General features: G+C 50.2%; 1 protein-coding gene across 1 annotated transcript in view; it reads right to left on the minus strand.

Moving 5' to 3' along the window:
• Positions 1-21,828, minus strand: part of STK11 (serine/threonine kinase 11) — a 32,694-nt gene that overhangs the window by 5,380 nt on the left and 5,486 nt on the right. Inside the window, exons 3-9 of the mRNA XM_079328466.1 lie at positions 20,557-20,640; positions 17,273-17,362; positions 16,410-16,542; positions 15,808-15,944; positions 15,189-15,316; positions 7,507-7,564; positions 290-483 (exon numbers count right to left, since the gene is read on the minus strand). Of these exons, the coding sequence (XP_079184592.1) occupies positions 290-483; positions 7,507-7,564; positions 15,189-15,316; positions 15,808-15,944; positions 16,410-16,542; positions 17,273-17,362; positions 20,557-20,640 (824 nt within the window). The remainder of the gene's footprint in view (positions 1-289; positions 484-7,506; positions 7,565-15,188; positions 15,317-15,807; positions 15,945-16,409; positions 16,543-17,272; positions 17,363-20,556; positions 20,641-21,828) is intronic.

Genomic DNA, 21,828 nt, shown 5'->3' on the forward strand with positions numbered 1-21,828 from the left:
TGCTCACAAATAACTCATTCTAGCAAAATTGGTCCAAAGAATTAACTGTGCTGAACAGCAGAGTCCAGCAGCAGCTGTTCCTGGGAGAAGGGAAGAAGCTGGCACAGGAGTAACACTGGGAGGGGCATCCTGGTTGATCAAATCAAATCAAATCAAAGACTAAGGAATCTGAAGCATCATGGCTCACTCACACCATTCCACAACCAAGAATCTCCTCCTCTGCTGAAGAGATTATTCAGACCTCAAAGCCTTTCCACAAAAAAATCCCCCACAACTACTTCTCCCCTACCTGGTACTGTGAAGTCCTGAGTGTAGATGATATCATCTTCAATGTCATACAAGTCATCATCCTCTTCCTCATTGTAGCCATGCAGATCTTCCAGGTAAGGCACCGCCGTCATGCTCCTCCACCTGTCCTTGGTCTCAGGGCTGGGAGGGATGGGCACCAGAGCCTCTGCCTGAGCATGTTTCTTCCTAAACCAGCTGCAGAGAGCCCAAGGGCAGAGCTGGGTCAGTGCACAAGGCATGCAGGAGTCCTCCCATGAGGATGGTCCCAGCCCACCACAATGTTCTGAGCTGGGAGCTCCACCCACAGCAGGTCAGGGGGAAACTAAAAGTCTGGCCAGGTGTTGGTACTGGAGTGTGCTGAAGGACACACAGAACAGGAACTGAGGGACAGACACAGAGGGCAGCTCAGCACCATCCTCTCCATCACCAACTCCAGCCCAAACTACCTGTAAGTTAAAACACATCAGCAGAGCTGCCAGAGCTCCTGAGTTTTATTACCCAAGCAAGGAATTTCCCCCATCCCAAAGCTGAGGCAGATCCAGCCCAACAGACACAAGTTTGTAGGATCCCAGCCTGAGGAGAGGGGCAGTTACTGCAGCAGTTTCCTCTAAAAGCCAGTTTGCACCAAGGCCACAGCAGAAACACTTCTACTTTATCTTTTTATCCCTCCCTGTCTCAAGGGACTCCTATCACCACTAAACCCTGTGCTGCCATCTGGCCAGGAAAGGATATCAGCTCTGAAAGCTGTTCTTAATCAGATCAGGAATCCAGCAGGCTGCTTCCCAGCAGCATCCCAGAGCCAGATGGGATAAACCTCTTAGGTTTTCATCATACTCCCATAGCAGAGCTCTGACTCCAGACTGTCTGGGACATCTCCCAGTGCTGCATGTGGGCACCCAAAGTTTCCTGGAAGTGCTGCTGGAGCCTCCACACTCCCAGTGATCCCCTAAATGTGGGTGGAAGCAGAGGTTCCTCCAGACCCAGGTACCTCTAACACACCTTTCCAGCCCACACAAGCCTGATGGGACACAAGTGCTTCCCATCCTGCAGTTGGCATCCAGTAACTCCTGGACTCCAACCATTGAGGAGGGCCTGAGCCAGCCCAACAACTCTCACCAACCTGAGCCATCTGGTTTTTATCACCCCAGTTCCAAATTCCTTTCAGGAAGGAAGGCTGAAGGCACCTCCTGCGCAGAGCTGTAATTATCATTTTGTTCTAGTCTTACACTGCTTTGACAGTCGGCCTAAAAAAAAGTGGGATTCTAACAAAACTATCAGGAAAAGCGAGGAGTGAGGAGATAAACAAATGGAAATGCAGCTACTGGGACAAATCAGGCAGGATTCAAGGGAGGGGTGAGCTCTCATCCAGAAACTGCTTCACCATCAGCATCTTTAAACTGTTTTCTCTGCAGCAATTGAGTTTTGGAGCCAGGCTCCCTGTCTGCAGGGAGGAAGGTGTTGTTTGGAGAGAGGGACAGCAACTGCTGCAGATCTCAGCTGGCAATTGTCACCTCTGGTCCCTGAAGGGGCATTACAGGAGTTAAGCAAAGCCCATCCCAGCTGCTGGACCAGCAGGAAGGGAGCAGGAGCAGTGTAACTCAGTTCTGGCCCAGGGCTCTGCACAGATGCCATGGATGGCTCCCTTGGATGGCTTCCTTGGTGACGTGCATGGCACACTGCTCTCCTAATCCCATCCATCCATTTCCCCTCCTTGGAGACTGTGCTCATCAAGGAAGTGACTGCCAAGACAGCAAATCCAGCCTGGGCTCATCCAGCCTGGCAGGATCAGCAGCACAGGGGCAGAGGAGCCACCAGCTGGTTTTGCCAGGGGCACTGGGGCTTGAGGGATGCAAACTCAACACCAGAGCACTTGGGAGAAAGGAGTATGCAGGACAAATGAGATCAGAATGACTGCTGTTAAAAGGAGAATTTTAAAGGGAAAAAGCCTGGAAGTCTATGGCAACTGGTGTTTTTATTTTGCTGTATTTCAGCTCTGCCTCACTCTTCCCTCCTGTCCTACTTACCAGGAGAGTAAAAATAGGTTTTTATTAGCAGCAGAAACCTGAATCACTGTACTCCAGTCATTATGCTTCCATCCTCCGGGAGGTGATTTCAAACACTTGCATATGCATATATGGTAATGAGGATAGAGAGAGTGAGAAGAGAAATCCATTGAAGTTCTAAGAAAAATCAAAGACCTCTTGGAAGGAGCCTCGAGCAATTCTGTACAGAGTAGTGGAGTATTTCCTGGCAAGGATTTTCCAGCAGGGACAGACATTCTGCTTTCTGTGCTGGTGCTGGAGGTTGTCACTGAAGATTTGCTCTTCAGCTGAGAACCACTGGCTCTTGGAACATCCTCATGTGCCTCAGGAAGCCACTGCCTGAGCCAGAAAGCAGCACCTCCTGGTCAGTGATGGCCATGAGATAAAGCCCCTCCTCCACCCTGCCCTCACCACCACCCAAAACAGGGGCTGGGTCAGAGTCCTGCTGATAAGTGCCCTGTTTCACCAGTTATTTCCAGTTTCAGGGATGTTTTCTGAACCAACTGCAATAGCACACACACAGTTACCTGGTGCTTGTGGCAGCTGCTTTAACCCTGAGGGCAAAGAAAAGATTTTGGATATCTCAGAAACGCCCCTTGTGCAAAACCTCCCTCTGCAAGAGGCAGATTCCTCTCTGGTCTCTGTTTCAAAGGGCTGGGAGTGGCTTAGAAATGCTTCAGAGTGAAGGCAGCAGTAGTAAGGGATTATTTCTTCCTATTCCACAAGCTCATTGAGGCTCCTGCAAAGCTCAGAACCCCCAGCCAGCAGCAGCACAAGTGTTAATTGTGATCCTGCCAGGCAGAAGTGGTGCCCAGACAGCTGCTGTCAGCCACAGGGAGATAAGACAGCAAGGGTCAAGGACTGAAGGAAAAGAGGAATCTGGGTTGCCCAGTGCTTAATGAGCCTGTTTGGTTTGCAGCTCCCAAGCTCAGATCTCCCATCACAAGTCCTCCCTCTGCTCTTTTCAAGCCCTGGTATAAGCAAGGTTAAAATAAGAATCTTGTAAGCACAGCTGCAGCTTTCCAACACTCCCAGCTATTCACTTCCCATTTGGGTCACAAACATTGCAGTTGGCTTGGTTTGCACAGGGATGGTTTTCTCTGAGAGCAGATGCCAAGCTGCAGATCCCTGCCCTGCCAGCCAGGGTCAGGATGAGAGATTCTCCACCTCCTGTGATGCCATGTAAGGGCCTCGAGCTCCCTGGAAGGTCACTGTCACCACAAGCAGCAATGAGCAGGGCTCCAGTTTAGCTCAGCTCCCTCCCAGGCAATTGTGGAAGGCACACAATGTCCCAGGGAAAGGCAGCACACGCCAGCAGTGTCTCTGCAATCATCACTCCAGCTCTTGTTGGATCAAGAGATGTCCAAGCTCTTCAGTCAGGTTCAGAACAAACAAAAGCATAAAAACAGCAGTTTCTCCCAGCTGGTGGCAGGGATGGCTCAGACTCCTACAAGGAGTTATGGAGAGTCAGTCCTTTATCACACCATCTTACAAAACTGATTTGTAGAATGTGGGTAAAAGAAGAAAGGATCCCTTCCAGGTGCTGTCAGGGGGCAGGAAGATTAAGCCAGGGGACTCAGGAAGGAAGAGGAATGCTTTGTGTCCTGCTGAGGGGAGATCACTGCCTGGCACTACAGAGAAGGATGGGGAAAGCCCACAAGGCAGCAGCAGAGGCTCAGAGAAGCCCCTCTCCCTCCCTCAAGGAGCACAGCCAGCCCCTGCAAAGGAGCCCTCAGCAGCACCACACACATTTCCAAAGGATTTGGTACCCAGGTTTGAACAGCACAGCATCCTAGAGCCTCACTCCAAACCCTCCAGGTGCTGGGGAAGGCAGCAGAGCAGCTCCAGGAGGAGACCCCAGCCCTGCAGGTTAATTTGCACCTCCACTAACAAAAAGTGGAAGTGCTCCTGTCTCGTGCTATGAACTCCTGCAATGGGATCTGTGCCTGAACAAATTAAGTGTGATACTTGTGGAGAGGGAAGGGAAGATGGTTGCCTTGGAAACAAGGGACAGAGGTAGAATTCTGCATCCACTTCATCACTTTAAGTGCTGCAGCAGGTCAGTGAATTAGTAACAAAATGCAGTGTATGAGCAGGAAGCCTTTCAGCAAAAGCACGGGGCAGAGGGGAGGTGGTGGATAATCCACAGGGAGGAGGTTGGAACTCCCTGGCTCTTGGCAGCTTTTCCTCCCTGCCCTAAAAATCCCCATCCCAGGAGCACCAAATATTCACAGAGTTGAGCTATGAGCACTGGTTTTCCACTGAAAATCATCCCACTTGGATCTTTCCAGGGAAAGCAGGTTTTCAGTCTCTTCCACTGCTATTCAGGGGTCAGCTTCTGGCAGTTGCTAAGCTCTGAGATGACAGGCTGGGAGAAGTTTAAGTCATTTCCACTTCCAGCTCCAGGTCTGCTCTGCATGGACTGGGTTGAACAGAGCAGCATTTTGTTTTGTCCCACTCCAGTGAAAGTGCAGAGACAGGAGTTTGATGCAGTTCAGCTGCAGGAGTGAGGAAGGCAGCTGGTAGGGATGAAACTCAGCAGACTCTTCCTCCAGCATTCCTCTGCTGCTGCAGGCCAAAAGCATTTGGAATAGCTGACAGGAATAATGGGAGGAATGGCTGGATTACCATTGCTGGGCTGCCTGGATGCTTTCCCTGCCTCCTGCAGCTCTGCTCCCTATGGAATAGCACTCTGTGCTCCCTTGGTGCTTCCTCAGTGCCCCTGAACCACTGATTTTATCCCTGATCCCACTGCAAGGGCCTTCACACCTTATGGCAGGTGAAGTGAGCCCCAATTCTGTGGCTGCAGGACATTTTGGGATCACCCTTCCCACAGGGCAGGGGAACACTGCCCCTTCCCACCATCCTGACACGAGCCTGGTCCAGCAGCCTGAGTGCAAAACTGCTGCCTGGGGCCCAGGGGCTGCTCCTGCTGATTTCAGAGCACTTTGATGATCCTGACTGTCCATATGAGTGAGTCCCTGGGAACAGCAGCTCAAAGACATAAAAGGAAACTTCCAGCAGCATGAAAAGGCACGGGGTGATTCTGGTTTGAGACAGGAGCCATCCCAGCAGGGCAGCCTGGGGAAGTTGCTTGATGTTTCTCTGGTTTAGTTCCTGTCCTTAGCACATGCTTTTGGGGGGGAGGAGTGCAGAGAAACCCACAATCATTAATGATTTACTCCTACCAATACATGAAATCTAAGGCTTCTAGAAATCAAATCTCTTCTTACTAAAGTGCTTTCCCAAATCCCTCTGCCAATACCCAAATGGCTGCCTGCTGTCCTGACTGCTGTGTTCCATTTACAAAAAAAAAAAAAAAAAAAAAAAAAAAAAAAAAAAAAAAAAAAAAAAAAAACAGGGTCAGGTTAAGCATCAGGGCTAAGTTTCTATTTAAAGAAAAGCCAGGAGAACTAAGCTCTGGATTCTTTAGCACAAAAAGAAGCTGGACAGATACATCCAAGGCCCAGGCTGCAAGATCTGCTGTGCTTGATGTAATTACTAGATGCCACAGCAGGAGGAAGGAGGCAATTACTAATAGGGGAGAAAAGCCTGTTAAGAAGCACTGGCTAAGCTCACACAAAACTAATAAGAGCTAAGCCTTGGAAATGCTCCTGGGTTTGCAGGTAGAGCCTTTCCCCAGCCCCTCTTGGTGCTGTGGGATGAAAAGCCTCAGCACAGCAGCTGAGGAGCTCAGTGGCTGCCCTGTGCCAGAGGCTTGCTCCAGTTTCTCTGGCTTTCTAACTACAGGCAGAATCCCTGGAGACCCCTCTGTGCTTCCAGCAGGGCAATGCTGACACAAAAAAATCACTGCCACGTGGGAGGAGGGCAAAATGGAGCATCTGGAATTGGGGAACCAGCTCAATCACCTGGCAGTGACCCATGAGAGCCAGGGCAGCTCCTGAGCCCAGGGTGGCCACTGCAGCCACAGGAAAGGAAGTGCTTTTAGTGCTTTTCTCAACACCTTCTGATGACTCCATAGACTTAATTCCTGCTTCTTTGCAGTGCTTCCTGACAAAGCATGGCAAGCTGATCTCCTCTGGTCGTGGCCACTGGTGCTGGGAGGTGTGTGCAGGGAAAGGCAGCCTCAAATGGAAGATGCCTGCACCTTTTAGTGCTCAGAGCCCCTGAAAAGCTAGGCACAGGGCTTGGAATCCTGACACTTAATCAATCACCTGGGCAGCTCCATAAACCCTGCTCCCCCAGCCCTGCTTGCACCCTGGTCCCATTTGCTCCCTGCAGAGCTCCAATGCATTTCAGGTTGTGGTTGTGGCTCCTTGGGCACCTCTCAGGGCCCATCACCTGACAGCACATGGCTTCTCCAAAGACACAAGAGGAAAGCAGTGCTGTTCTTGCAGCATGGAGCGGGCTCAGCACCACCCTGGATCACATCCTTGATTTTACAGCTCCCAAAAGGATCTGGGCAGGCTCACAGGCCAAGCAGCTGCAGTCCAGAGGCAGCTCTGCCTGTCCTCAGAAGCACTTCCCATTTCAAGAGGAGATAAGCTAATGCAGCCTCCGCAGTGGAGCAGCCTCATGATGCTTTTTGTTCTTGTACTTTTATCCGCCCAGGAAATCTCTGCTCAGAGCCAGCATGTTCAAACAGATCCTTAAAAAAAAAAACCCCTCAGTGATAAAGGGGCATTTCCCCCCCTGACTATGGCATGGAAAATGGGGGAGGATATGGGGGAGGGAGGACTGTGATATTAAAGAGAAAGAAAAAAAAAAAAATTCCTATTGTCCTGTAATGCTTTTCCACATACTGGCTCCATATGGAGCAAATACCAGGGGATATTTCTGTCCCCAGACTGGCCAGAACTAACACACGTTACTGAACAGTCCTACTTCAATAACACAGCCTTCAGGACCTCCTGTTCTGCTCCATTAGTACTTGCTGGCCTCTGGAAAAAATTATCCAGAACCCTTAATTATCCAGAAGCAGGCACGCCACAAACAGACGTCCAACATATTCCTTATTTACTGGTTAGCAATTCCAGTGCTTCACCGGATGCTCTAATAGCAGGAAAAAAGCCAAGTGGAGGTTGACAGAGCACCAGCAGAGCTGGAGGAAGGAGATCTAGTGACTTCCATGTGTCTGCTGCCAGAAGGAAACAGGAGGTGGGAGCAGGAGCACAGGTACAGGAGGAGCAGGAAGAGAAGGAGTGGTAACACTCACTTGTGCTGCCTTATCTGCTGTATTGAGAACCTCTTGGCTGGGTCGTATTCAAGCATCCCTGAAAAGAAGGAAAAAAGTCCAGGTGTGATCACAGTCACTCTCAGGTGAGTCAAGGCCAGGAAGCACAAAGCCCTGTCCTTCCCTCCCCCTCCCTCTCCAACAGCCATGCTGTGTCCAGTCCTGGCAGCTCCAGGCAGGATTTGCTCCACTGGCCACAGGAAACTCAGCATAAAATCCCCATCCCATTGCAGACCTGTTCCAGTCTGTTCCTCAGCTTCCCACCAGTAAAGCAGGTACAGCCCTTCCCTCCCTCCCAGTGCAGGGACTGAGGCTTGCCCAGCCCTCCATCACAGCTCCAAGAAAGTCTCCAGGTGAGGAAAATCAAGACTTTGCATTTCCATGGAAGAGCCAAAACCTTTTGCTCTGTGTCCCAAATCCTCTGGTCTGGTGGAATTCTATTCTGAGATGCAGCTGGGGAGAACAAACAAAAAAAAACAAAAAACCAAACCATCCTACTGCCCTTTCCTGTGCCCTGGCTAGGACTTGGATTTCTGGGATCATCTGCTGAGGTAGCTGAGGTGGGTGGTGAGCAGAGTGGGGAGAGGAAAAGCAGCTCATCCCTATTCTCTCTGGGAGAGAAGGAGGTGGATTCCTTAAACAGCTTCCTGGGATGCCCACTCTGCTCCACAGCCTTTCAGCAGCTTCACAACTCAACAGAAGGAAAGGAGCAAATTTTGCCATACTCAGAAATGAGCCAATGGAACCCTGAGAGTTTCATCCAGCAGCATTCAAGATATTCTCCAATAAAGGTTCCAGGAATATATTCCCATAATGAACATTAACAAGGCCTCATGGCTGAACACTACAAGGAGTTTTGCTTTTACTGGATGATCCCCTGAAGCACTGCACAGGTTGCATGAAGAATGAGGGTTTGGAGATGGGTTGGAACAGGAGGAACCCATCTCCAGCAACCAGAAAAGTCTGGGAAGCAGCAGTCACTGTCAAACAGGAATTCAGAAAGTCAGGACAGGAGCAAACAGTGCAGAGTGCTGGGGAGAGCCAGGACAAGGACACATTGAGAACACAGGAGTGAGGATACATCTGGGTGGACACTTGGAAATGAGGGCTGGAAAGACAATTCCTAGTAAAAGCAGGAAGCTACAGGGGCCTTGCAGGTGAGATCCTACAGTTCAAAGGTCATGGAAGAGATAAATACCTAAATCTGCTCCCTATCAGTCTGTTCATATCACATCAGATATGGACAAAGAGGGGGGATAGGACAGTACAGTGGGGAAAGACTGAAATTATTTTGTCTCCAGAACCCAAAATACACTTTGCCCTGGCAATTTGGGAAGGTTTATCCATGCTGGCCACAGCATTAAGAGCTTTAAGGCAGATGGAATCACTACTGATCCACATGACATCACATGAAGTAGGTTAAAGCAATCCAGGAGGAGCTCACCAGGTCACAGGTCAGGTTCCTGGCTCAGGAACTTGAGTCCTCAGAGCCCAATTCCTCCAAGTTTTGGATTGTTTGGACTGGGTTTTGAAGGTGTCTGAGGATAGAAACTCTACAAACCCACCCCCCCAGTGCAGCCTGTTCCAGAGCTCAACCCTGACAGTAAAGGAGTTTTCTCACGTACAGATGGAATTTCTCCTCACCTTACAGAAAATAAGTTCAGAGGAAAAAAAAAAAATCCCACACCTAATTAAAGAACCTATTAATAAGATGATCAGACAGTTTCACAGCTGAGCTGCCCAAATGAGTTGGCTTTTTTTTTTTTTTTCTTTTTAAGAAATAGGGCTGCAAAGAGCTCTCACACAAAGTTTAGGGGACAGGAGCAAGTACTGACTGAGTTCTCTTATTAATCTTGTGAGAAACAGAGATGTCAGGACACCACCCACTCCCCCTATTGATTTATTTACCCACCACACTTCAAGGTGTTTTTGAAATGTAAGGCATTTACCAGATGAAACCAGTACAAGCAGGAGAAGAAGTTTAAGGTAAATTATTAAAAGAGGCCCAGGAGCAGTAGTCACAAACAGCCAGGGCACAGGGAGCTGTTGCTCTCAAGTCATTAAAAAGGCAGAAGGAAAATAATCCAACTAAATGAATTTTTACTTCAATGAAAAATGACTGCATTTGGGGCAACATTTGTAAGAAAACAGCAAGTATCCTCACTGAAAATGTACATTCATACATTCAGCTGTGAGTCACTGGTGGCAGCTCTGTGGCTCAAGCCCTGCTCTGAAGAGAGGCTGCAGCAAGACAAAACATCATGTTCTATTCACCAGGCAAGTCATCCCCGAGTGTCTGCCCGCAGCCATTTAGGGTAAAGACTTCCCTGGAGTTTATCTGTCAGCAAGGATGGGCCAGGCTGTGCCAGGGAATGTTTCAAGAGGCCCAGCTCCAGCCTCTGCTCCCCACTGTTCCCTGTGTTCCTACAGGGGGTCACAGAATCAGTCCAAGCTGTTGCTGATCCCCAATTTGTCACCTGGAGCAGAGCACTGAGTGTCACGTCCAGGTGTCCCCTTGCTCCAAAACTCACTGGGCAGCCCCATCCAGTGCCTGACAATCTTTTCCATGAGGAAATTATTCCTAAAAGATGAAGTCCTCTCATTGAGAATTATCAGGTATTATATTGATAAGAACAGGCACCACACAGCCCTGCCCAGCCAGGGGGATCTCGTGTCCTCTGCAGCACATCAACAGTTTCAAAATCTTTCAAATCACATCAAGTGACAACCCAGAAACTGGAGATCATGGATTTGCCCTGAGCTCCTCACAACCCCCAGCCCACACACCCAGTGATCCTGGACAGGCACAGGGCAGAATTCCAGAGTTCAGAACACAGGACAGTCTCAGGTGTGGGACTGGAGAAACAGGAAGAAATCCAACAGCAAGGTTAATGAACTCAACCTGGATTCCACCTCAGTCTCCAACTTGGATCAACATTTAACAACCACTGTAAAAGCAGTGTGAGGCAAATCTGTAAATGAGGCAGGACCTTCTCCCTCTCCCTGCACTCAGCTGGCTGTTCTGGCCACAAACTCCCTCTGCAGGCAAATCTTGAGCCTGTGATCCAGGCCAGGCCTCACAGACAGCCCTGGGGACTCCTGCCACAGCAGAATTAAAGCACCCCACTGTCACCAGGACACATCCTCTCACTGTCCTAGCAAGGAAAGGTCATGGAAGTGAGAAAACAAACTGCTGAGGATCCAACCACCATGTCACAGGGCCTGGAAATCAATCCAGATGCTGATTAATGCAGAGCTGCAGCCTCAGAGCTTCCTTTTCCAGTAAAAGTCTATTAGACCAGGAGAAGGAAAGCTGACCTTGTGCATTTTTCTGGTCCAGAAGCAAAGTGCAAAGGAGTTGATAAGCCATGGGCAGATGCTGCCAGAAGAACCTTAAAGCTATTTATAAACTCTTCCACTCTGACACATCTCTCCTGGCTGCACACACAAAACAGCACCAGCACTTCTTCTTTCCATCCCTGAAGAGTATAAATAAAGCTTCATCCCTGATTAGGGAGACAAAACAAGGAGCAGCATCCCAACTAATCTGGAGGATATACTGTCATGCGGGTCTCTTTACAAGCCAAATACCACTGAAGCTTTAAGTCCTCTAAACTCTGCTGTTCTGGAAAAGGGGAACAAAGATAAGAACAAGCTCAAGGGGAAGAAAAAGTAAAGAGCACTACAAAAGTAGTCAACAGAAGAAGAAAAAAGCCTTACAAATTGTGTTTGTGTTTTCTTCAGAGCCCGGCTGTGGGGCCTGTGGTCAGCACAGCCCTGGCAGACAGAGGAAATGAGCACTTTGCTGCACTGAATTCTGCCTCACTCAAACCCAGACCAGGCACTCACAGCCCTGCAAGGGCTTTTAGAGCCTTTCAAAGCAGCACAAAGATGAGACAAAACCACCAGACTGACAGAGCTGAGCTGGGGGTGTCTGTGCTGCTCACACAAACACAGCCATTTACAATATCTGATCCACAGGCAATGGATTCAGCTCCAGCCTGCTGCAGGAGCAGGCACCAACCAGGAAATGCAGATGTTCTGGAGGAAAAGCAGGAACTAAATAAAGCATCCAGGTTTGTCACCATAGCTACATGGTGCCACCACTGCACAGCTCAGCCCTGGGCATCAGCAGATGCTGGGGAGCTGCACAGGCTTCCAGAGCAGGCAGAGCTGGGACAATCCCACCCAAAATTCATCCCCCTCGAGGCCACCTGGTATGCTGGCCACTGGAAAATGTGTCTCACATCAAGCAAGGGGAATATCAGAAGGTTTTGGCAGCTTTTGCAATGTAGCAGTTTGTACACAGCAATATGAGGGGTGGGAGACTTCTCAAGTGGGAGAGAGGACAGGAAAAGGGATCCTTAGGGCTTCCCACTGCCCTGAAAGAAAAGGGTGTAGCCACCTCCTCCCAGACAAGCTCCTCTCCTCACCAAACCAAATCAACTCCCACCTCTGTGGTGCACAAACACAGAAGGGATGCAGACAGATAAACTGACAGCAGTGAGGATTCAAGAGGAGAATCAGGCTGTAAGAGATGGACAAAGGACAACAGATTCAAGGCTCCTCCATGTAAAATCAGGCAGAGGGAAGACTAGGTAATTCTGGCTCCAGATCTCACGCAGGGGTGGGAAGAGAACTAGGAGAGGAGTTATTGTGCTAATGAAGCACAAGATTTTAAGCTGTCAATATCCTCAGCACAGGAAAAGAGAAAACTGCCACGCTCCTTTTCCCTGGGGGAATCACTAAGTGCAGCTGAGAGGATGATCACAAACCTCCAAGGAATTCTGCTGGATGCTTTAGGAGAGCTGCTGCCGGACCAACAGCACTGCAGGGTTTGCTCCATTTGGGCAATTCCCAGCTCATTAAAGGCCAAGTTTGGAGTCAGCAGTCACAAGCCAAATAGCACACAGAGCTCAGGCCACTGTTCCCTGGGGCTGGCAGGTGCAATGTCAAGCACACCAGGGCAGGAGCAGCCACCGTGTCGGGCTCGGCGGAGCAGCCGGATCCCGGCTGTGCCGGGCGCCATTGGAAGCGCTGCCTTATGTAACGCCTTCAGAAAGCTGCTAAAGCTGGCTAATGCTTTTGGAAACACATGGAAATAACTGATTTCATCATTGGCCTGGGGCCAGGGAAACTAAAATAGCCTCTGAGGGGGGCTGCGGAGGTCTGGCAGCTCCGAGGGGCCGGGGGAGCCCCGGGCGGCGGCAGCGGAAGAGCTCGGACTGACAGCACCACCTGCCGCCAGCACGGCCGGCACGGGCCAGGAGCCAGGAGCTGCTCTGAGCATGGAGCTGTGTCCCTGCACTGAGCCAGGGGCCAGGGGCTGCTCTCAGCCTGGAGCTGTGTCCCTGCACTGAGCCTGGAGCTGTGTCCCTGCACTGAGCCAGGAGCCAGGGGCTGCTCTCAGCCTGGAGCTGTGTCCCTGCACTGAGCCAGGGGCCAGGGGCTGCTCTGAGCCTGGAGCTGTGTCCCTGCACTAAGCCAGGGGCCAGGGGCTGCTCTGAGCCTGGAGCTGTGTCCCTGCACTGAGCCAGGGGCCAGGGGCTGCTCTCAGCCTGGAGATGTGTCCCTGCACTGAGCCAGGGGCCAGGGGCTGCTCTCAGCCTGGAGCTGTGTCCCTGCACTGAGCCTGGAGCTGTGTCCCTGCACTGAGCCAGGAGCCAGGGGCTGCTCTGAGCCTGGAGCTGTGTCCCTGCACTGAGCCAGGGGCCAGGGGCTGCTCTCAGCCTGGAGATGTGTCCCTGCACTGAGCCAGGGGCCAGGGGCTGCTCTCAGCCTGGAGCTGTGTCCCTGCACTGAGCCAGGGGCCAGGGGCTGCTCTCAGCCTGGAGCTGTGTCCCTGCACTGAGCCAGAGGTCAGGGGCTGCTCTGAGCCTGGAGCTGTGTCCCTGCACTGAGCCAGGAGCTGTGTCCCTGCACTGAGCCAGGAGCCAGGGGCTGCTCTGAGCCTGGAGCTGTGTCCCTGCACTGAGCCAGGGGCCAGGGGCTGCTCTGAGCCTGGAGCTGTGTCCCTGCACTGAGCCAGGAGCTGTGTCCCTGCACTAAGCCAGGGGCCAGGGGCTGCTCTGAGCCTGGAGCTGTGTCCCTGCACTGAGCCAGGGGCCAGGGGCTGCTCTCAGCCTGGAGATGTGTCCCTGCACTCAGCCTGTGTTCCTGCACTGAGCCCATGTCCCTGCATTGAGCCTGGAGCTGTGTCCCTGCACTGAGCCTGGAGCTGTGTCCCTGCACTGAGCCAGGGGCCAGGGGCTGCTCTCAGCCTGGAGCTGTGTCCCTGCACTGAGCCAGGAGCCAGGGGCTGCTCTGAGCCTGGAGCTGTGTCCCTGCACTGAGCCAGGAGCCAGGGGCTGCTCTCAGCCTGGAGATGTGTCCCTGCACTGAGCCAGGGGCCAGGGGCTGCTCTCAGCCTGGAGCTGTGTCCCTGCACTGAGCCAGGAGCCAGGGGCTGCTCTGAGCCTGGAGCTGTGTCCCTGCACTGAGCCAGGTGCCAGGGGCTGCTCTCAGCCTGGAGCTGTGTCCCTGCACTGTGCCCATGTCCCTGCACTGAGCCAGGGGCCAGGGGCTGCTCTGAGCCTGGAGCTGTGTCCCTGCACTAAGCCAGGAGCCAGGGGCTGCTCTCAGCCTGGAGATGTGTCCCTGCACTGTGCCCATGTCCCTGCACTGTGCCCATGTCCCTGCACTGTGCCCATGTCCCTGCACTGTGCCCATGTCCCTGCACCGAGCCCAGGCCTGCAGAGCTGACAGGCTGCCAGCAGGAGGGCACAGCCCCTCACCAACCCCACAGAGCACAAGGCCAGGAAAACCAAAGAAAAACAAGACAAAACATCCCACATGTAGGGGCTGATTCCTCACAAAGAGTTGAGGAGAAAGGAGAGGATGAGTCTGTGCTGAGGGCTGGGGAGCACCTGGCTGTCCTGCTGCTGAGCAGGCACTGGGAATGCTGGTCACTCTCCCACAGGCTGGAATCACATCCCAGCTCCTGCCAAAGGGGCTCACCAGGCTGCCTGCTGTGCACAGCACAACTGCTGCCCTGCCTGACCCCTCAGACTCCACGGGTAGAGACTGCTCAGCACTAAACCTCAAACTGCTGCAATAAGTGATAGGAATAAAAAAAACCCAAAAAGCCCCACAACTTTCTCCCCAGAAAGTGCCACTCTTGTTCCTATCCCAGCCCTGCTGTGAAACTGTCACTGCTCCAATATCCTGCAGCTCTGAATTTGGGGAGAAGCAGACAAATGGGACTGAGACAAGTAAGTCCAGAGCAGAAGTTGATGAGGAGGGACAGCAGACCCTGAGTACTCAGAATGCGACATCAGGGAAAGCCTGGACACAGCATCTGAGCATTCTCACTGTCCAAACCTGCATCAATGCTATTATGCAATTTTAAATTTAACCTCTTGTGGGCTTTGTTTTTAGATACTGAAGGTTCTCAGAGCACAGGAAACAATGCAAGAACCAACTCTACACAGTAGTGGCTGCAAGCTGTGCATGTCAGGAAAACACCAGTGCTGAAGATCTGCCAGAGTCTTGTAAGGCTGTAAGTACAACCTCCCTGATTAACAGGATCCCATATCCCCACAGGACACTTGGAAGGAAGCTCTGGCACTGTTCAAGCTGTTGCATCTATAAATGTTACCCTTTTGGAAGCAGCTGGGAAGACTCACCTCTCAATAGGTCTGAGAGTGGAGGACCACAATCCTCTGGAATTGTGTAGTCGCCTTTCCCGATGTTTTCAAATAATTTATAGATATTATCCCCTTCAAAAGGGTACAGACCCGTTGTGATATTGTATCTGTGAAAGCAGGAGAAGCAGGATGAGAAGCAGAACACAGGTACTCAGTTCTTACCTGACTACATAAGCCAAAAGCAGCCAAGCAGAAACCAAAGGAGGAATATTTGGCAGTATGTCCAAAACCTCTTTAAGCTTAGCCTGCCCTCCTCACAGCTTTTCATTCACAGGGGTCAAAACCACCAGGACATCTCCCTGACAATCTGGGATAGCAAAAACTTAAAAATAAATACAGGAGATACTTGTGGTTTCTGTTACTGCCCTGACTGTGCCTCTGGGAGCTGAGCAACAGCTGCAGAATCACTCATGGAGAGCAAAGATCCCCTTGTGCAGAATCACAGGTACTTTGGGGAGGACAAACCCACCCACAGGAGTGAGCAGCACCCTCCCTCAGCTCCCCCCACCACACAAGAGCAGTGCTGACAGAGCTGGGCTTGGACTGAGCTATCTGAGGGTGTCAGTTATGAAGTTCCTGGGGGCTCCTGGGCACTCACAGCGTCACCCCTGCAGACCAGATGTCGACTTTAAAGCCTGAAAAGGTGTCAAGGCCATTGGCAATTTCTGGGGGCTGGAATGCTGGCGACCCCTGGCTCGTCCTGCACGTGTCATCCTCTGCAAATGGATGCAATGCCTGTGACAGGAGAGACCAAACAGTGTCAGGCTCCCAAGGAAAACAAACTGTGACTCTTGGAAAAGTTCCACCTGGGAAACAACAGGGGAAAACTCTGCTGAACATCTACAGGTGATGAGATCAGCCACCACAGCAGCCACATGCTACAGTGACAAGTCTTGCACCTCTCCTACCTAAGAGTCTCCATACAAAAAGAAGGATAAGGTTATGGAGCTTATCCCCATTCCCCCCCACTTTTGGGCTCATCCAAGATTGACATCTTCCTCCTCTCTGCTTCCCTGAGTGGAGGTTTCATGCTGTTACCAAAAGAAGTGTTTTGCCAATTGCAATAAATATTCTGAGTCCCTAGGAGCACTCTGCAAATGCAACAGAACAAAAGACTAAATGCACAATAAATCAATGACACCACAGAGGTGACCTCCATCTAGAATGTCCCATTCTGACTTGGCTGTGCTTCTCACATACCTCTGCTACGCCCAAATCAGATATTTTTAGTGTCCCATTGGTTGTTAGCAGGAGGTTCCCCGGTTTTATATCCTTGTGGACAATCCCTTGGCTGTGCAAGTATTCTAAGCCATCTATAAGCTGACAAAAGTACCTGCAGAGAGAGGCAGAGGTAAAAAAAATCAAACACTTTTAGCCAGAAGAAAGGAGCTTTTTGCTGTGGTCAGAGATTCTGGGTCATCATTATAACCCACACACAGCCTGGCAGTTGTAGAGGCAAGTGTTTCATCTCATAATATCCAGAAATAATATTAATGTGCCTGAATTTCACTAAGGCTGTCTGTAATCTCAGAGATCTCTTAAAATAAAATGAAAATATGACCATAAAATTATGTAGTTGTCACAGATTCGCTGCTCTGCCCTGATTTGATCCTGACAATGTTTTTGTATCTATTCCCAGAATTCTCAAGTTTCTTCACTTTAGGAATGAAAGGGGCTCCAGCTTACCCCAGCAAACTACCCCAGCTACCAGATCATGCTGGATATTGCCAATCCCTAACCCATCCCAAGGCCTTTAAAGTCTTTTCTGATGCTCAACTGTGGCTTGCTCCCCATTTAGGCAGGAGATTTCCCCTTTACACTCCTTGGGATGGCAGGAGCACAGGAACCAGGAGGGGTTGCTGGGCAGCTCAGGAAATAAAACAAAAAGAACATAAAAACCAATAGGAGGATGGTTTTGGTCCCAGAATCTAAGGGCAATCCCTGCTGGCCACTTCAAGAACTTTTCACCTTTCTGCATGGGTGTAAAATATGAAATTGTTGTACAAAGCCAGGTTTGATTTCAAATGCAGCCTGAGCAGAGTGGGGAGGGGAACAGAACTTACCCGTGAGCCTGAAACACTGGAAACCTCTTTTCTGGGACACTGTCCAGCATTTCCTGCATCCCACACACACAGTACTCCATCACCATATACGTGAGGGCAGAGTTAAGGAAACTCCAGGGTTAACACTCCTCAGTGTTCAACATTCCTCAGCAAAAAATTCCCTCATCCCAGAGGGAATGGCTGCACCCCCCAGGTACTGAGGGATGTTCCTCCAGCTCCCACAGGACAGGAAAGCACCTACAGGAAAATAATTCTGTCAAATGTGCACCTGCAGATCCCTGATCAGACCTGGAACAGGATGGGAACTTCACAGAAAATAAACTGGAGATCTTACAGGCATGACAGAGAACAGGGAAATACTGAAACAGGCACAGAAAGTTGGGAACTCTGTGGCAGCAGAGCTGGGTGTTCTGCACCTGAGATGACAGTGAGCTCCCACCACCCTCCCCAAAGTTGATTACTCCTCATTCCCCATCCCAAACAACCCAGCTGTGTGCTCCATGGAACAGCTGCTGCTTACCCCCAGCTCCACAGGAGCATTCCAGGAGCAGGAAAGAGGATCCTTGGAGAGCTGGGAAGCTTTTGGAAACCACGTGGATAAAAACAGTCACAACAGAATGCTAAGAGCTGGTGGCACTTTGCAGAATTTGCTCCCTTGCAGCATATTCCAGTTTTTATCTCTGTAAGCTTTGATGTTGGGGCCAAAAAAAAAGGGGAACCAGACTGCTTGATGCTTTAATTGCCTGTTTCCTCCTCTCCCTGGGCTTTTGAAGGCAAAGTCTGGGTTGGAGGGGCCAAGGAGAATAAGGGACATTGGGGAGTGTCCTGAGAGAGCAGAGGCTGCCAGGGCTCCCCTGCAATCCCAAGCATGGTCAGTTATTCCTCCTGGCAGTGCCTTCTTAACCTAAGCCTCAAATAAATTACTTTTGCCCCAAGAAGCCACCTAAGGTAGATGAGGCAGAAGGGAGACTCCTGCTCTGGGTGGGACTGGGCTGAAGACTCTGCTGCCCCTTTCCAGCATGTTCCATCTAGCAGCTCCAATCACTGAAAACTCATTAAATTCCTGCTCCATTCCCCATGAGCTGCTCTTCACAGAGACCCTAAAATACTCTAAATATACTGAAAACAAGATTTTATGATGGACACAAAGACACTCAGGAAATCAATAAAAGCAAGAACAGAAGAAAGAGCTCCCAAAATTCATTTCTACCCTTTCTTACTCTGGAAGAAATCTGTGAACTACTTATATCAGAGTGATGTGGAAACCATCACCTCTCCCACTGTCAGAATAATGGTAGATATTACATATCAGCTTGTGGGGAGCAAAGAGGCTCAAGGAGAGCCTGGCTGGGTGTCATTAACAGCCAGGCTGCTCCTCACCCCTCCCTGGTCATTGATTCACTTCAGGTTGATCAACCAGATTAGAGAACAGACTCCCAGGCTGGAGAATATCTATTACAGGTGCCCCAAGCTCTCAGTTCTCCCCCTCCAGGGGCTCTACTCCCACACTCAGCTGTACACACTGGTAACAGAGTCCCTGGGATGCTGCTCATGGAACTGGGTTCATTTTCTGCCTGGATGAGCTCTCCATTCACCTCCAGTTCCACACACCCAGCCACAGCAGGCCAGCAAACAGCCTTTAAATACCACAAGTTGTTGATATTTATAATCCAGTCACCACAGCTTTCCCTTTCCCACAGAAAATCACTGAAGGTTTTTACTAGGTGAGCTGCTCAAATGCTGTCTTAACCTGAAGGGAGCCTACAAGGAAGATGGAGAGGGATTTTTTACAAGAGTGTGCAGTGACAGGACAAGGAGAAACTGTTTCACACTGACAGAGAAGGGGGTTGGATGGGAGATTAGGTATAAAATTTTCCCTGTGAGGATGGTGAAAGCCTGGCACAGGTTTCCCTGAGAAGCTGTGGCTGCTCCTGGATCCCTGGAGGTGTCCTAAGCCAGGTTGGATGGGCTTGGAGCAACCTGGGATAGTGGAAGGTGTCCCTGTCCATAGCAGGGGGTGGAATGGGATGGGTCCTTTTAACCCAAACCATTCTGTAACCCTATGACAAACAGCTCAAGCCTGCTTGAAGTGCACTTCCACCAGCAACAGACCACTCAGGTGGGAACAGAATCCTTCCTTCCACAGCCCCAGTTTCCAATCCCACAATGCTTGGTCTGGAAATGAGCATTTTTATTTTTTTTTTAAATCACCAAGGGGAAAGTTGACATCTTCCCCTAAACCCCAGTTCTGCCTCCTGCAAGGAACCAACACAGCCCTGTGCATGACTAAGAGCTCTGCCTCCAGGGCAGCCTCAGGGAAACAGTCCCTTTTCTGCTGGATCCTTCCCAAACCTGCTCCCCATGTGGCTGCTCAAGGTCTGCTCTGTCACATGCAGCACAGGCAGTGCCAGCCAGGAGCTGGGGAAGGGTTTCAACAAAATTATAGATGAATTCCTGCTCTCAGTTCCAGTGAAAACAAATTCCCTCAGTTATTGCCAGAATCAGCACAGGGAGAAACAAACTTGGTGAGAGTGTAGGAGCAGATTAAGATAAAAATAACAAAGTCAACCTGTCCTTGCAAGGGAAAAGCACTGAAAACCAACTCTGGATAAGCTGCTCAGAAAGTCCAGCAAGGAGCATCCTTGGAGAGATCCCATTTCCCAGAGATGGTTTTGGGTTGTCATCACCTGGTACCAACACACGATGTCTCTCTTGGGCTCCTTTTCCCCACACTGCCTCCTCCCTCCTACCTAATTAAACAGGATCTCTCTATCAGTAATTGACTCACAGTCCCCCTGCTCTGTTGAGGCCACAGCACAAGCAGAAGTTGTCACACTGCTTTATCCTAATGATCTGGTGGCAGAGTGTTTGATCTAATTAATGCACACAATTAAATTACTCCTTTTCTGGAGTACTGTAATAAGAAGACAGTAGTTAGAAAACACTGTCAAAAATAAAAGCAACCCTTGTAGCATTTATAACACACTACAAGGATCAGCTCCAGGAACTTCCATGCTGGTTCCAAGCAAAGTGCTCTCAGTGTAGCAGAGTCACATAAAATTCAGCAGAGTGAGGATAAAATTGCCTTGATCAGTGTCTGTGTGAATTTGTGTTTATGTGGAAAGTCTGCCAGGTGGGCAGGATGGTTAACAGCAGCGAAAGCAACTTAAGCTGCAAAAAAATTTAAGCTTAAGAAACATCCAAAAGGACCTTCCCAAAAGCAGAACTACAGCAGGGAACAGTGGGAGCTCAAACCTGATCAGCAGCCCTGTGTAAAAGGATATATTTTCTGCTTCTCCTCGTTGTACAACACATCTACCAGCTGGATGACGTTTTTGTGCCGTAGTCGCCGCAGGAGCTGGATTTCCCTGCAGGCAGAGACAAGGAAAAGGTTATGTTTAAAAAGCTTATTCCCAACTCCATTTCTTCCAAAATTTCACCCAAGCTTGACTGGATGGTTCAGAGGCCTGAACTGAATCCTGTGTTTGTGGGGAATAAATAAGGTAAAGCAGTGAGGAGTCATTTTCCCTTGGCTCGGGGAACAGCCCCTTGAATGTCACTTTCTGTCAGCTGCTCTGATCTTGGTCTCCAGAGATTTTGTACTTGCCCCAAACCACAGTTTAGTCTCTTTTGCATTAAAATTCATCCTGCAAAATCCCACTGGGTGCCAGCTGTGGAGAAACAGGCAGAGCAGGACAGTCAGGTCAGGGTGGTTCTGTTGGTGCCTGGCAGTGCAGGTCCTGCTTCTCTCTTTGTTCTGCTGCTGCTCCATCCTGGGCTGTGCTGAGCTCCCAAATTCTCCTTCCCAGCTCCCTTCCAGAGCAATTTGTCGAGTGCTTTAAGCAGTGTGGTCACACTTCATCAGCTCAGCCTCTGGGAAGCAGCATTACAAGGAATTCTGAGCACAGCTTTGGAAGTGAGAGCCCCTGCCCAAAGCCAGCTCAGAGCCCCTCAAGGGCACAATTAGCAGCTCCAGTAATGAGCTGGGGCCAGCACAAAGAATGAGCAACAACCAGGAACTGCTCCTTGGAAAGGTTTCTCTGATGCAGGAGTGCAGGAGAATTCTTACTGATATTTTAAGGATGCCTGAGCAGTATGAATTATTTCACTACCAAAGTTAAGGCCAGACACTCTTTTCTCAACTCTGGATATACAAGAAGCCACCAAGAGCTAAGTAGAGATTGAGGATACCACAGCAAAGCTCCCAAGTGTTCTGTGGACATGGCAGACAAGTCTAATTATAGGAATGACCAAAGGGCTGAAGTGGATTAAATTAGCACAGGAATTGCAGCCAGTGTCAGTGTGGGGCTGAGATCCTGCAGCATGGAGGGAGAGGGCTGAGAGCTCCAACCAGGGCTACAAAGGGGAGCAAATACACTCAAACACAACTGCTTTAAGGCCCAAATATTGGGAACACATTTAAAATCCTGATCCCAGCAGCTCATTCCCTGTAATACAGCTCGGAAGCACAAACACTAATTCCTCCCACCTCACACGGACTAATAAATATCTCATATTTCTGTGATGATTCCCCCCCCCAGGAGGACTTTGTGAAC

This window comes from Erithacus rubecula (assembly GCF_903797595.1).
Source record: "Erithacus rubecula genome assembly, chromosome: 28".
In the NCBI taxonomy this organism is placed as follows: domain Eukaryota; kingdom Metazoa; phylum Chordata; class Aves; order Passeriformes; family Muscicapidae; genus Erithacus; species Erithacus rubecula.